Source organism: Odocoileus virginianus, chromosome 8 (genome assembly GCF_023699985.2).
Source record: "Odocoileus virginianus isolate 20LAN1187 ecotype Illinois chromosome 8, Ovbor_1.2, whole genome shotgun sequence".
Classification (NCBI taxonomy): Eukaryota; Metazoa; Chordata; class Mammalia; order Artiodactyla; family Cervidae; genus Odocoileus; species Odocoileus virginianus.
The window spans coordinates 70819808-70835442 of record NC_069681.1 but is presented as its reverse complement, the minus strand read 5'-3'; the positions used below and the strand labels follow the sequence as shown (position 1 = coordinate 70835442).

The 15635-nt window shown below is 38.8% G+C and overlaps 1 protein-coding gene across 5 annotated transcripts in view; it reads left to right on the top strand.

Moving 5' to 3' along the window:
- The window catches only part of ZDHHC20 (zinc finger DHHC-type palmitoyltransferase 20), a 58116-nt gene that overhangs the window by 38304 nt on the left and 4177 nt on the right, over positions 1-15635 (top strand). For 2 of the 5 annotated variants that reach the window (XM_070471666.1, XM_070471671.1), the window contains exons 8-13: positions 6090-6125; positions 7328-7460; positions 7849-7975; positions 11547-11636; positions 13017-13132; positions 14400-14477. In XM_070471666.1, the coding sequence (XP_070327767.1) occupies positions 6090-6125; positions 7328-7460; positions 7849-7975; positions 11547-11636; positions 13017-13132; positions 14400-14437 (540 nt within the window). In that variant the 3' untranslated portion in view covers positions 14438-14477. Of the gene's footprint in view, positions 1-6089; positions 6126-7327; positions 7461-7848; positions 7976-11546; positions 11637-12619; positions 12665-13016; positions 13133-14399; positions 14478-15635 lie in introns of those variants that run through there. The other 3 variants (XM_070471670.1, XM_070471668.1, XM_070471669.1) reach the window with 3 other exon arrangements.

Here is a 15635-nt window from a genome sequence, read left to right as displayed (position 1 = left end):
TTTTACTAAATCAGTTTTATATTTTTAAAGTAGTACTTTTTAATTATGGGTGATTTTTGGCTTTATTCTAGTCACTGTAAATTTATAGAAATATTCATCCAACTTTTAGCATTTTTTTTTCCCTCCATTTAAGTCTTTGATTTTGAAGATGGGGGTTATTGTGGTTAAAAGGTGCTTTTGTATTTACTCTTCTTAAAAACCCTAGGAAGGTATTTTAAAATGTAGGTTTTATTTTTATTCAGGTGTGGTGAAACTGACAGATCAGGAGGTGATAACCTCTGGAAAGATAGCTTGTTACTCACAGTTCCAAGGGAGGGTTCCCACCACACTACACAGGCCCACACGGGGAAGCACCAGAGTCGCTCACGAAGTCGAAAGCACGAGGGCCAGAGCCTTCACTAGTGTCCATGGGAGAGGCACAGTGAGGCAGGGTAAGTGCACATAGGCTTAGCTAGTTTGAGTAACCTCAGTGGTCTCTGGGGCTCCAGGCAGTCCCTTGTTTGGTGTGAGTAGGGCAGGGTAGTATTGCCCACTGAACTGTGAGAGTCAAGTAACCAGAGGTGTTTTGGACTGTGGGCTCTGGACCAATTAGTTTGTATATACTTTGAGAAGTACATTCCTTGCTGTCTCTTTAAGAAACAGATAGCCCTGGAGAGGCACTCTCTCCCCAGTCAGCAGGGATCCAGATGCTTGGAGCATTGAGGCTGCAGAAAAGAAGAAAATATAGTTAATGCAGAAGGAGCTCTTATTATTCCAGCTTTCAGAGTTGTAAACTGAGGTTGGAGAAGTTATTTAGGTAAATAAAGTGAAGGTTGAACCAGATGAATGAAGTCCAAATTACAGAATGTCACATTTCTTTATCAGAAACTTCAGTGTTTGCATGTAATGATTTGTTAATGAAAAGTAAATATTGTCAAACTTTTTAAGGTTCATGATGAGTAAGGAAAGACTAATAACTTAAGTCTGCTTTTCTCTTCATTCTTCAACAGTTACTATGTGCCAGGCACGTATGTTCTAGGCACTTTGGATATATCAATGTACAAAGCAGACAAAGAATTCTGTCTTTGTAGAACTTACTTTTGAGAAGGACTAAACAAACAGTAACCATAGTAAATAAGCAAATTGTATTGTATATTGGAAACTAAATGCTGTGGGAAAAAAGTGGATTAGGGTAAAGGACTTAGCAAGTGTGTGGGGCAGGTGGGTATAATGGGCAAGTTATAGTACTAAAAAGATTTATCATGGTAGACCTCAGTAAGAAGATTAGATTTGAGTGAGACTTGAAGGAAGTTAGTGGATATCCTAGAGAAGATTATCTGTGCACCCAACAAATGAGCACCTAAATATATAAAGTAAATATTAACAGAAGTAAAGGGAGAAATAGCAAGATCACAGTAAGGGCCTTTGATCAGTGGATGGATCATCTAGACAAAATGAAATAAAGAAGTATTGGACTTAAATGACACTTTAGTCCAGAGGGACTTAATGGACAGAGCACTCCATCCACAAGCAGCAGAATACGTGTTCTTCTCAAGTGCACATGGGACATCCTCTGTGATAGGTCATGTGTTAGGTCACAAAACATGTCTTGTCATTTTAGGAATATTGAAATGATAGCAAGCATCTTTTCTAACCACAATAGTATGAAACTGGAAATCAATTTTAAGAAAAATAAACTGGAAAATTCACGGATATATTTAGATTAAACAACATGCAGCTGAACAACCATTTGGTCAAAGAAGGAATCAAAAACTGTTGAGACAAATGAAAATGGAAATACAACATAAAAAAGTTCTGGGATGCAGCAGAAGCAGTTCTAAGAGGGAACTTTATAGAGATAAACCTATGTTAAGAAATAAGAAAGGATCTCAAATAACCTAACTTTACACCTCAAGGAACTAGAAAAAGAACAAAGCTTCAAGTTCATAGAAGGGAGGAAATAACAAAGACCAGAGTGAAAATAAGTGAAATAGAAACTACAAAGGTAACTAAAACTAAGAGCTGGGTTTCTTAAAGAATAGAGAGACCTTCAGTTGGTCTCACCAAGAAGAAAAAGAAAGAGGGGACTCGAAAGAGGAGACATTACAGCTGATAAATACAAAGGGTCAAAGGGACTTCTATGAACAAATAATTGGACTACCCAGAAGACATGGATAAATTCCTAGAAACATACAACCTACCAAGACCAATCATGAAGGAAGAGAAAATCTGAACAGACTGATTAATAGTGAAGAGATTGAGTAATCAAAAACCTCCAAAAGTCCAGGACCTGTGGCTTCACAGGTGAACAACCTACACTGATCCAACTCACACTCTTTCCAAAAGTAGACAAGAGAACACCTCCAGGCTCATTTTATAAGGTCAATATTATCCTAATACCAAAACCAGATGAAGTCACCACAAGAAAATTGCAGGCCAAAATCCCCATTGAACATAGATTTTTAAAAATTCTCAATAAAATATTAACAAGCCAGATTCAACAATACATTAAAAGGACCACACGCACCCTGATCAAGTAAGATTTATTACAGGGATGCAAGGATGGTTTAGCATCTGCAGAGCAGTATGTGTGACACACCGCATTAACAAAATGAAGGATAAAAATTATAGGACCATCTCAATAGATGCATAACAAGCATTTGATAAAATTCAACATCCATTTATGGTAAAAACTGTCAACAAAATGAGTGTAGCGGGGACGTACCTCAGTTTAATGTCCATATATTGACAAGCCTACAGCTGACATCGTACTCGGTGGTGAAAAGCTGAAAGCTTTCCTCTCATATCAGAAACTAAACCAGGATACCTAGTCTTGCCACTTTTCAACACAGTACGGAAGGTCTTAGCCGGAGCAGTTAGGCAAGAAAAAGAAATAAAATGCATCCAAATATGAATGGAAGAAGTAAAGCTGTCTCTGTGTGCAGAGGACATATTATGTTAGAAAATTCTAAAGACGCTACCAAAAAAAACCTGTTAGCTAATAAGCAAGTTCATTGAAGTCGTATGATACAAAACCAATGTACAAAAATAAGTTGCATCTCTGTACACTAATAACAGATTTTTAGAAAGAGAAGTTAAGGAAACAGTCCCATTTACAATTGCATCAGGAAGAATAAAATACCTTGGAATAACTGTAACCAAAAAGATGAAAGATGTGTACGTTGGAAAGTATTAGTCATTGATGACAGCAACTGAAGAAGACCCAAATAAATGGAAAAATAATCTCTGCTCATGGATTGAAAGAATTAATATTGTTTAAAATATCAGTACCATATATAAATACTACCCAAAGTAATCTGCAGATTCATTGCAATCCCTATCAAAATTCCAGTAACATTTTTCCAGAAGTAGGACAACCCTAAAATTTGTATGGAACCACAAAAAGCTGCAAATGACAAAACAGTCTTGAAAAAGAAGAACAAAGGTAGAGGTATTTCGCTTCCTATATTACACATCTGTAGTAATGAAAGCAGTATGTTATTGGCATAAGAACAGACACATAGATCAATGGGACAGAATAAGAGAGCCCTGAAATCAACCCAAGCATCAATTAATTTATGACAGGGAGCCAAGAATATACAATGGGAAAAAGTCTGTTCAGTAAATGGTGTTGGAACACCTGTACAGCCACATGTGGAGTAATGAAACTAAGCATTAGTCCTCCATCATGGACAAAAATCAGCTCCTAAAGACTTGAACGTAAGAGCTGAAATCATAAATCTAGAGGACATGGGAGCAAGCTCCTTGACATCAGCCTTGGCAGTGACTTGTGTGGATTTGACACCAAACGTAAAAGCCACAAAAGGAAAACTCAACAAGTGAGACCACATCAAACTGAAAGCTTCTGTACAGAAAAGGCAACTATCAACAAAATGAAAAGCCTACTGGATGGAAGAAAATATTTGCAAATTATGTATCTGATAAGGGGTAATATCCAAAATATATAAAGAACTCACAACTTAATAGCAAGAATGAGACAAAACAACCAGATTTAAAATGATCAGAGGGTCTGAATAGACCTTTCTCCAGTGAAGACATACAGATAGCCGACAAATGCAAGAAAAGAGGCTCAGGATTACTAATCATCAGGGAGGTGCAAGTCAAAACCACAGCAGCGGTATTTCCTGTAGGTTGCAATAGCTAAGACTCCACACTCCCAGTGCAAGGGGCCCGGGTTTGATCCCTGATCAGGAAACTTGGTCCCACATTCTGCAGCTAAGAGTTCACGTGCCACAACTAAAGATCCTGCATCCCACAGCTAAGACCTGGCACAGCCAAATAAATATGTGAAAGTATTTTTTTAAAACAAGGTATCACCTTGTACCTGTTAGAATGACTGTTACAAAAGGACAAGAAATAACAAGTTTTGGCAAAGATGGGGAGAAAAGAGAACCATTGTGTGTTGGTGGGAATGTAAATTAGTGCAGATATTATGAAAAATGGTATAAGGAGTCCTCAGAAAATTAAAATTAGAACTGTCGTATCACATGATCCAGAAATTCTGCTTCTGGGAATATATCCAGAGGAAACGAAAACACTGACAAAGATACCTGCACCCCTGTGTCACAGGTTATTTACAACAGCCGAGACATGAAAACACTTAAGTTTACATTGGTGGATGAAGAACTTGTGGTATAAATATGCTGTGAAGAATTTCACTTTTAGTCCAGTAGATAAGAATCCGCCTGCCAATGCTGGGGACAGGGGTTCAATCCCTGACTCATGCTCCATGCCATGGAGCAGCTAAGCCCGTGCACCGCAACTTCTGAGCCTATGTGCTGCAGCTATTGAATCTCATGCATCTAGAGCCTGTGCTCCCCAGCCAGAGAAGCCACCACAAATGAGAAACCTGTGTACTGCAGTGAAGAGTAGCCCCCACTCACTGCAACTAGGAAAAGCCCATGCACAGCAGCAAGGAGCCAGCACAACCAAGAATAAACAAAATTTTTAAAATGTGCAGTGGAATATTCTTCTACCATAAAACAAGAAGGAAGTCTTGCCATTTATGACAACTCATATGGACCTCGAGGGCATTATATTAATTGAATCAAGTCAGAGAAAAATACCATATTATCTAACTTATATGTGGAATTTAAAAAAAAAAAAGAAGCCTCATAGACAAAAAACATTTTGGTGGTTGTCAGAAGTATGGGGTAGAGGATGGGTAAAGTGGGTGAAGGTGGTCAAAATAAGTCTGGAGATGTAATGTCCAACATGGTGACTATAATCAGTAAGTATATTTGAAAGTCTTTTAAGAGTTAGAGTTCGAAAGGTCTCATCAGAAGAAAACAAATTCTGTGACTGTGTGGTGTTGGATGTCAGCTAGACTTACTGTCGTGATCATTCTGCAGTTACAGATGTGTGTGAAATCGTTATGTTGAGCTCCTGAAACTAATGGAATGTCATGTTAGGCCTCAGTAAGAAGGTAATAGTTGACAAAGATAGGACGGAACTTAGTGGATATCTGAGAGAAGAACGTCTCAGAGGGAGCATGTAAACTTTAGAGAGTCAAAGCCCAAGAGGAGGAGCCAGTGCCAGGAGGCTCGTGAGGCTGAGCCAGAGGGAGGCTGGTGCAGCCCAGGAGGAGGCCCCAGGGGAGAGGGCCTTCAGGGGTGTTTCCAGGATCAGAGTGGGGAGCAGAGAGGGGTGAGGCCATCTGACTTCCTCAGGGCTCCTCAGGTTGCTGTGCAGGAACTAGACCAGATGGTAAGTGACGGCACTTCTCCCAAGGCTGCTGCCCACTAGTGAGGCGGGACAGAAGGGACCAGGTCTGATTTTTAGAAACCGCTCATCAGAAGTTTGCTAAAAAGCTATGTGCTAAGCAAAATTAATTTTATTCTTTCCTGGATACAAATCTGTTTTAAAAACTTTGTGAAGGGGTGTGTAAAGTATACCCTAAATGTGCTTGGAGAGCGGAATGTCCTTGTCTTTTGTGGTTTTTTGAGAAAATGTCATCAGTGACGTTTAAAGAGCTACAAGTTAGTGACCCTTCGAGACATGAAAGGTTTACAACAACAGCAAGGATAACAATAGCAGGATAATTTTGTATAAAAAGTGGTTTCTTAATACACTGTCTCTATTTGTACAAGCTTTGCCGCAGGAAATCTACAGAGAGTTGTCCAAAGGTAAAATACATTATTGCCATGACATTCTTGCCATCTTTTTTTGTGACATTTATAGTGAATATGTGTAATACTCATTTGCTTCACAAGATGGGGAGGTAGAAGAATCACTTGTACTTAAAAGGAGTTGTGTTTCCTCTAGAAGACAAGAGGAAAAGATAGGTGTCAGAAATACCTAACGCTAAAAACCTGCCACTTAGCCTGGCTTCCCTGGTGGCTCAGATGGTAAAGAATCTGCCTGCAGTGCAAGAGATGTGTGTTCGATCGCTGGATTAGGAAGATCTCCTGGAGAAAGGAGTGGCGACCCACTTCAATATTCTTGCCTAGAGAATTCCATGGACAGAGGAGGCTGATGGGCTACAGTCCATGAGCTCGCAGAGTCAGACATGACTAAGCAGCTAACACTTTCACTTCACTAGCCTATGAACAGTGTTTAAGTCAAACAGGAGCAGCTAGTGTCCTCTGAGGCTGTGGTTGGTCTGTACTGTGAGAGTGACTGCCCGAGGCTGCTGCTTCTCCCCTTGCTAGATCCTCACTTCTAGGTGAATATGTGCTTCCGTTGAAATGAATATGACCATTAGGATAGGTAACAGAGATGCTGTTTTCATTCACTAATACCTTGTGGCAAATTTATATACTAGAACTGGGAATTACCAGGAAAGGCTCTGTAGGAATGCACAAGGACTTTAAAGGTAGGCATGGAAGCAGCTCCAGGGCTAGCCTGTTCCCAGTATGTTTGTTCCAAGAACAGAGACTTGGGAAGTCCAACAAGAGTTTTATCACAGCTAGCTTCTGGTTAGCAGTATACATAACTACCACAAGCAAATATTTTAGCTTAGATGGAGAAAACCCTCATGTATGCTAGAGTTGGGGGCAAGCTTAAATATATGTATAAACTGTAAAAGAAAAATGTTGAGTAAAATGTTCATCTTTTTATTACTGAAAGTGTTGCTAAAATTTAAGAGCAGTTTTTAAAGTGACTCTTCCTGACATGTAAGCAAGCCCCTTTGGTAATACCAGCTCTCTGCTTTGGGACATGTTGCTTTTGGATGTATTATCTAATTTATTTTATTACTTCTCATACCTGGCTTTTTTTTTTTTTTTTTTTTTGATGAATTCAACAGTCATTAAAAAGAACCAAATAATAAGAGTATATTTTAGAGGTTGACTATTCTCTAAGTAATTCTTCTCTTCTCTTTTCTCAGAATGAACTCACAGATACACGTGCAAAATTCCACGTACTTTTTCTTTTCTTTGTGTCTACGATGTTCTTCATCAGCGTATTGTCACTTCTCAGCTACCATTGCTGGCTAGTTGGAAAAAACAGAACAACCATAGGTAAGTAGGTTACGTAAGTTATAATTATTTAGGAATCCCAAAACTTTAGAACTGTGCCATAAGACACACAGTAGGAAATTCATACATAATGAACGAGTGAAGTTGCAAGAGATAGAATATCTTAAATATATATATATATATGTATCTATGTAAGGTATATTGAACATACTTTAGTAGATTTTATAAAGGTGATGAAATATTCAGAGGTTTTATGTTTTCCCAGAAAAGTTTTAGAAACTCATTTTTAAGTGTTACAATATGGTATTTATTTTAAATTATATTTATAGTTTTTGATATCAAAGATATAAAGCAAAAAAAATTAGTACTTTTCTTCCTTCTTATAATTTTCAAATAGGTTAACTCTTCTTTTTTAAATATATCTAAACAGAATCATTCCGTGCACCCACGTTTTCATATGGAGCTGATGGAAATGGTTTCTCACTTGGATGCAATAAAAACTGGAGACAAGTCTTTGGCGATGAAAAGAAATATTGGCTGCTTCCAATATTTTCAAGGTAGCTTCTAAAATGCATGTCTCAGGTATTATGGAATCTGTGACAGTCTCTCTCTGGTTACATGTCTTAGGATTCAGAGAATCCAGTATATTATGACATTATGAGCTTTGAGAAGGAAAACTCAGAATATCTTGATTATATAAGTATTTTGTTTTTCATATTTTTTTATGGATAAAGGAGAGTTTGGGCATATATTTGAGTGAGAATTAGGGGGGGAAAAGATGACTCATAGAAAATAATAATCACTCCATATCCTTCAAAATGAAAATAAGTTTTTAAAGTAAAGAATCATAAGAATATATTAGCCATATCTTCAGAGATTTTTCCAGTACAGATTATATAATCAGTTGTATCTTAAAGAAGACCCAACACATAATGCAGTTTTTACCTCAAATTTAAATGAGAATATATGCTCAAAGTGATTCTTAATTTCCTTTTCTTCCAAATTTTCATCCATCCTAGGCCATCCATACACAAAAGTCATTATAAAAAAGGAAAAAGTATTTGAAATTCAAGTACCGTATTTATAAGTGCTGTGGGTTCCTTTTTTTTCCCCTTAATTAACTGTATTGCTTATTATTTGTTTGGAAATGACATATTTGCCTTCTTTTTCTTTTTTGCCAAACCATGTGGGATCTTAATTCCCTGACCAGGGACTGAACCTGGGCCCTGGCCGTGGAAGTACAGAGTCCTAACCACTAGACTCCCAGGGAATTCCCAATTGCCTTCATTTTTGAAAGGCATTTTTGCTTGGTATAGAATTGTAGACGTTGCTTGCATTTTTTCTGAAGAGACATTTGTGGACATTATCTTTTTTCTATTTGTGTAATATGACTTTTTTCTCTGACCACTTTTAAGATTTTGTTTACCTCTGGTTTGATACAATTTGTTTATCACTAGTTTCATGCAAATGATGTTATTATTTTCTTCATGATTCTTGTGCTTATGATTGTTGAGCTTCTTGGATCTGTAACTTAAACTTTCATCAAATTTGGAAAAATACCTTTAACCACTACTTCTTCAAGTATTTCTTCTGCCACCCGCCTCCCACAGCTGCATGTCTGCGGCCCGCGGGGTCTCTGCCTCGGCTCACTGGTGGGCAGCTCACTTCTCCTTCAGTCTTCCTGTTTCACCTTGAATCGCACCAGCGTCTTCTGTGTGCTTTATCTGTTGTCTCTCATATTCAGGCTTGGCCACTCTTGACTGATTGGAACCCAGACTTATTTTTTAAGGTTATTTTCTCCTAAACAGAAATTTCAGTGTTGGCAATTGGTTTTCTTGGCTCGTGTTTTTTTTGTTTTTTTTTTTTCTCTTCTTTAAAGATACCATTCCCTTATCCTCTGGCTTGTGTTTGTGTCAGTAAATCAGCCTCCCTCTTATTAATACCTTTATTCCACTGTTTGTACAGCCACACCTCAGTGATAGTGCGGGTGTGGTTCCCAACCCCCACAGTAAAGCGAATATCACAATAGAGTGAGTCATACGAATTTTTTGGTTTCCCAGTGCATATAAAAGCAATATTTATACTAACCATAGATTGTTAAGTGATAACATTAGATCTTTTTTAAAGAAGGACAATGTACATACTTTGATTTTAAAATATTTTATTGCTTAACACTGCTAATCATTATCTAAGCCTTCAGCAAGTCTTGATCTTTTTGCTAATGGAGGGTTTGAAATAGTCCAAAGATTACCAAAATGTGACACAGAGATGCAAAATGAGCAAATGCTGTTGGAAAAAATGGCACTGGAAGACTTACTTGCCCAGTGCAGGGTTGCCTCAAGCCTTTAATTTATAAAAATCAGTATCTGCCAAGAGCAGAATGAAGCGCAATAAAATGAGGTATGCCTGTAAATTACTCTTTGTCTCTCCCCTTCTCTGGCTCCTTTAAGACTCTGACTGTATCACTGGTTACAAGTGTTTTGTTTATGATGTTCCTCTGTATGCTTTTCCGTATGTTTATCCTCTTTGGAGTTCATTAGACTTTGGTTTCCATCAAGTCTGAGTAATTTTGATATAATTTTCTATTGTTTTTGCCGAATGCTTCCCTCTTCCGGTGCCCTCCCCCCACTAGCTTTTCAGGTTCTTCTTAAAACATTCCTTGAGACCCACTGGTTGTTGCTGTTGCCCCTCTCTTCCCTCTTTCTTTGCTTCAAGTTGGATAGTTTCTACTGTTGCATGTCTGTGAGTTCACTGACCTTTTCTTCTGTAATGTCTACTGTTAAGCTCATCCAGTGAGGTTTTTATTTCAGATTTTAGATATATATATATATTTCAGCTTCAGAAGTTCGATTTGGTTCTTTCTTCATATCTTACATTTCTCTTCATTTAAGTCTATATTTCTGGTTTTCATGGTCATTTCTAAACCTTTTCTGTGACTTTTTTTTTTTAATGCTAGTAATTTTTGATTGGATGGTGGACATTTCAAATTCTGAGTATTTAAAATTTGTCTCCCTTTAAAGAATGTTGGATTTTGTTTTGGCAGACTGTTAAGTTACTTGAGTTGTCAGCTGAGTCCTCCTGAGGCTTGTCTTAACCTTTGCTAGGTTGGTGTAGAGTAGCAAGTTAATCCTACAACAAAGGCGAGAGCCCGCTGGGCGCCCCACCAGATCCCCGTGTTCAGTGCGGTCTCTCTGCTCTGGCGGGTCCAGCAGAGCTGGATGCATACAGCTGATACGCCGGTAGTGCGCTGCAGCTCCACTGTGCAGTTGCTCTTTTCCCAGATTCACGCGCATGGCTGAGAATTCATCTCAAGGCTCAAGTAGAGCGCTGTGCAGATTGCTGGAGCCCTTTCTCTGCACATCTTCCTCTTGCTCAGCTCTGTCCCCTCAGTTCAGCGAGACCACCTTGCCCTGCTCACCAGCACAACCCCTCCCTACCCCCACCCGCTGGTGCTCAGGCTCTGGCAGAAACTGTGACTCCTTGGCTGCCTTCACTTCTCTTAGACACCGCAGTTCTGTGAGGCCTGTTAGGAAAACAGTTGTCTGTCAACTGTTTGACAGCAGGTCAAATCTTCCCATTAATCCATCTTGGCTGGAAGTGGAACTCCCTCCTGGACAAAGTTTTGATGTTTTAAGAATGTGGAAGTGAGGCATAACTGTACTTTTTTAGATTTTCTTTTCTTTGATTCAGTGATATGTCCCTAGCATTTAAAATGGTACTTAAACCATCCAGTAAATATTTATTTAATGAATGTTGTTAAATGAATAAATATATGAAATTTACATCTTGAATTTCAGTTTGAGCATCTGTGATATCTTAAGTGATGGTGACAGGCAAGTCAGTTATCCAGATGTTTGAATCTATGTGTTTAAAGTATCATAACTTTAGTAGTCATCATTATTTTAATAGTCAGAAGATATTGTTTTTAACTGCATGTAAATTATAAAAGACTTACTTCCTCAGTGAAGTCTAATAACCCTCTGAATTAGAAATCTTAGAAATAATTCTCTGAAATGGCAAGTTACAGTAATCTCTTTATACCATGCTTCTGAAAAATAGGTGTTAAATTTGACCACTTTGATTTAACTTGACATGATTAAATTATCACTGGTATTTTTCATTATGCAGCCAGGGTGACGGCTGCAGTTTTCCGACTCGCCTTGTGGGGACGGATCCAGAGCAAGCTTCTGTCTCAAACCAAAGTGAAAGTGCCAGAAGGTGTGCTTCTTATTGTTAAGTTTTTCAGAATTCATTACAAAGCAATCTGTGTGTGTGTGTTACACTTAGATAAATCCAGTAGGAATGTGACAAGCCGGCAGAGACAGGAAAGGTAAATTCTGTTCAGGTTTTTAACTGAGGGTCAGTGTATGCATACAGCTGATATGCTTGGTAACCATTCAAACTGGAACACTTTGAGAGTAAGAAAATGAATGCCTGCTGTTAGTAGTTGGGCCAAGACAGGCTCGTGTCACTGGAAGTGTCTGGGCAGAGAAGGAAGCATGGCTTCCCTACCTGTGCTGCGTCTTCCTGGAAACAGAGACTCTTTTGAGATTTGATTATGTTGGTTTCTATCAGTTATATTTTCAAAGAAGTTAGTCATTGTACTATTGTCCATTTTATTTTGATAAACAGATTTTAACTGCATTGTGAAAATATTATGAATGAGGATTCAAAAATACAAATACAAAAATTTTTCTTATTCATCTTAGAAGATATTTTCTCAGAGTTTGTATGGCAAGCACACTGATTCATAAATTCAGAGAAATAGTTCATTTTAGATGAAATTTTTAAAAAGATAGAGGTACCTCTGTCAAAGTGAAACACTTGAAACGTATTTACTCCAGAAATAAACTGTGGAGGAGAAGGGGTCATAGATTAGTTTTGTTAGAACATGGGCCTTAGAACCTAGAACCTAAGGCCTTGGGACCTCACAGCTCTAACATTTACTGTGGGCCTGAACAAGTTACTTAGTATGAGCATTGGCTGCCAGCTCTTTGAAAGGAGGATTCATCCTATTTCTGGGGTTGTTGTGAAGCTGGCAATTATGAAAGCACCTAGTGCAGTGTCTGGCCCATAGTGTGTACCCCAAAATATTAGTTCCCTTTTCCTCCTTCTTGTGTTCCTCCACTCCCTCCCTCCCTGGATCTCATAGCTAGAAAAATAAGTCTGCACTGAATCACTGAATCATTTTTCCCCCTTAGATCTATACTGCAGAGGTAGAAAGCAGAAAACTTGGGAAATGACAGGTAATTTTTTGTCCCGGCCACAGACCTAGATCCTCACCTGTTCTGTGCTACCTTACAGCTCTTGATTAACATTAACACGTTAAACACATTTCAGATTGGCCTCTGAAGCTATTTTTCTTTTGCCTAATTGTTTTCATTGGCAGTGCTGAGTACCGATTCTTGGGTCTAGAGAGCCATTTGATCGGGGGTTGGGGGCATATTTTTCTTTTGAAGATGGAGTTTTTTCAGAGTGCTGAGATCTCATGCGTTGCCCTTACGTATTTAGGAAAAGGAATACTAATTTGCTGCTTATTAATTAAGTACCCTTAAGCGAGCATTAAACTCTTTACTGAATGATTTGCTCTTCTTTCAGTATTGGCTCAAATCAGCCCTTTCCTATCAAACCGCTTAGTGAATCAAAAAACCGCCTGTTGGACAGTGACTCTCAGTGGCTGGAGAGTGGATCTGAAGAAGGTGTTGGCGGATCAGGTAATGCTTGTCATCTGAAAACATTGCTTCATCTGCTTAAAATGAAAACCACCAGACTTAATAAATGTGGACAAAGCAAAATACACTATGTGGTATTTTAAAATTCTAAAATATCTGAAACTTTTTAATAAAATGTCTTTGTGGGTTGTTAGTGTTGATTTGGAGCTTTCACAGAAGTGAGGGTTCAGTGAGGAAGTGTAGTGGTTCAGTGAGGAAGTGTAGTGTTTTTTTTCTGTTCAGTTTTTTGTTTTTCCTTGTTGTTATCCAGCCATGTATTTCATCACCTCAGATGTAGAAGGTTGTTTAGGCACAATATTCTGGATAATGTTTAAACAAGGTTATTCTTTAGGGTCATAGCTTTCGCTTATTTGAAAATAATTTAAGTCTTTATTAAACTCGTTACGATTGCTTCTGTTTTGATTTGGTTTTTTGGCCACAAGGCATGTGGGATTTTAGCCCCCTGACCAGAGATCTAACCCGCACCCCCTGCATTGGGAGGTGAAGTTTTTAACCACTGGACCCTGAGGGAAGTCCCTGAAGAGATAATAATTTTGGAATGCCTTGTACTCTTTGGCTATCTTTTCTTAGTATAAAAAGAGTTTACTGAGTATATTTTAACCTTTTAGTGATGACTCTTAATCATTTCATGAATTTGTGGATACGTTCTGGAACAGTTGGTAAGATAGAAGTGGGATTTTTGAGTCAGGTCTGGGTTTGTAATAGGTAGTCTGACCATTTACTAGCTTTATACATGTCTGTGGTTCTTAATAACACTAGTAATAATATTCTTCTTGCACTCTAGGAAAATGGTTTGGACATTCAGATCCATTTGTAACTAACAATCAATTTGTAACTAACTGTAAGAAAGAGCCTAAAACTTGAAAACTTATTGTCAGAATTTCTGACTTATTGTTTTGGCTTTCAGCAGCATTTAAACTCTCTTAACTGAGCATCATTAAGGCCTTCATCAAGGTTATTTGCCCCTCAGTATGAAGTCAAGGGAAAATCAGGTTTTTGGACTTGAAATGACTGCTGTTAAACATCTTTAGAGCCAGTGGACATTTTCACCTAGTGTGAAAACCAGACTTGCAAATCTTAGCACTGCTTTCCTTCCTTCTGGGTTCTAACAGCAGACAGATGGTTGGCACCAGAAGCCTATGTAGTGCTTCCATAAGACTTGGTTTTACTGTGATCGTCAATTTTAACATTTAGCTAGGAACCTAATACTTCTTTTTCTGTCATGTCATATATAATTATGTGCTTACAGGGACAAATAACCATGTAACAGTGGCAATAGAAAATTGAGTACCACTTGTTCATAACTAACCAATTGAATAAGAGCAAGGTAAGACAGTATAAAGGTAATTTCTCCAAAAATTGCCCTTTATTTGCATGTCATACTCTCAAGAGTCTGCAGTTGAGTCTTTCTCATTCTTTCCATTATAGTATCAAATAGCTCAGGACAGATTGAAAGGTCACAGCTGCCTACCTCCCAGTTTTCTTCCCATTCCTAGCAGTCTTACTAAATATTTATTGGTAGATTAATGAAGAAATGAAGAAAAATTGTTTAGGATTGGTATATGGACAACTAACCTTTTCAGTAAATGGTACCTTATTAATTTATTTAAGGGGAAAAGGTGACTTTTGCCCAGTGCTGAAGAAATTTGATCCAGAAAAGAGTGATTGAGACTTAAAGAGGTTCATTGATGTTATTTACTTGGTAAAAGATGCAGCAGAAAGCAGTTCTCTGTAGCCAAGTACCCAGGCCAGTGATGTCGTCTCTGTGCCCAGAACAGTAGCCAGAGGAGGCTGACTTAAATAGGACTAGGAGCCCTTTTGAGGGCAGTGCTGACGCTGACACTGACCCGCAGGGACACTGAGCCCTCGAGAAGACAGCCGTGCACGTGTCAGTTGGAAGCTAAGCTCACTGGCTCAGAAGCATCATGTGCAGCTTTTTTTAAAACCCGCATGTGGTGTTTATTGGTTCCCTGTTGCTGCCTAACAAAGTATACAGACTGAGCGGTGTAAGACAGGACACCTTTTATTACCCCAGTTGTCCTGTTCTTACCTGTAATCTCACCTAGGGACATCTGCTGCCTCCTGGGTGTCTGTCATTAGCATTCAGTTCCTTACGAGGACCTGGAGCCCGTGTGCACATCACCAGCCCCTGTTGGGGCTCCCAGCAGGCAGGGGGCAGCCTGAGCCACAGGCGATCATCACGTGTCACCAGCTGCCCCGGGGAGAGCTGGTCCTCCTCAGACAGGGCTCCCGGTCCTGGCTCTGCTCTTCTGCGTATAGGTGGAATGATGGCTGATGCTCCTGTTTAAGAATCCTCACTGAAATTCCCACAGACATCCAGTAGCAGTCTCCTCAGCTTAGGCCTGGGTTAACAGTAAGGGAAAAGTGTAAGCCTCGGCCTCTATTAAAATGCTCATGTGATGACTTCAGGGAGGGAGACAGTGATCTGGCCCTTGTCTTCAGCTTCTAAAAACCTTTATTATTA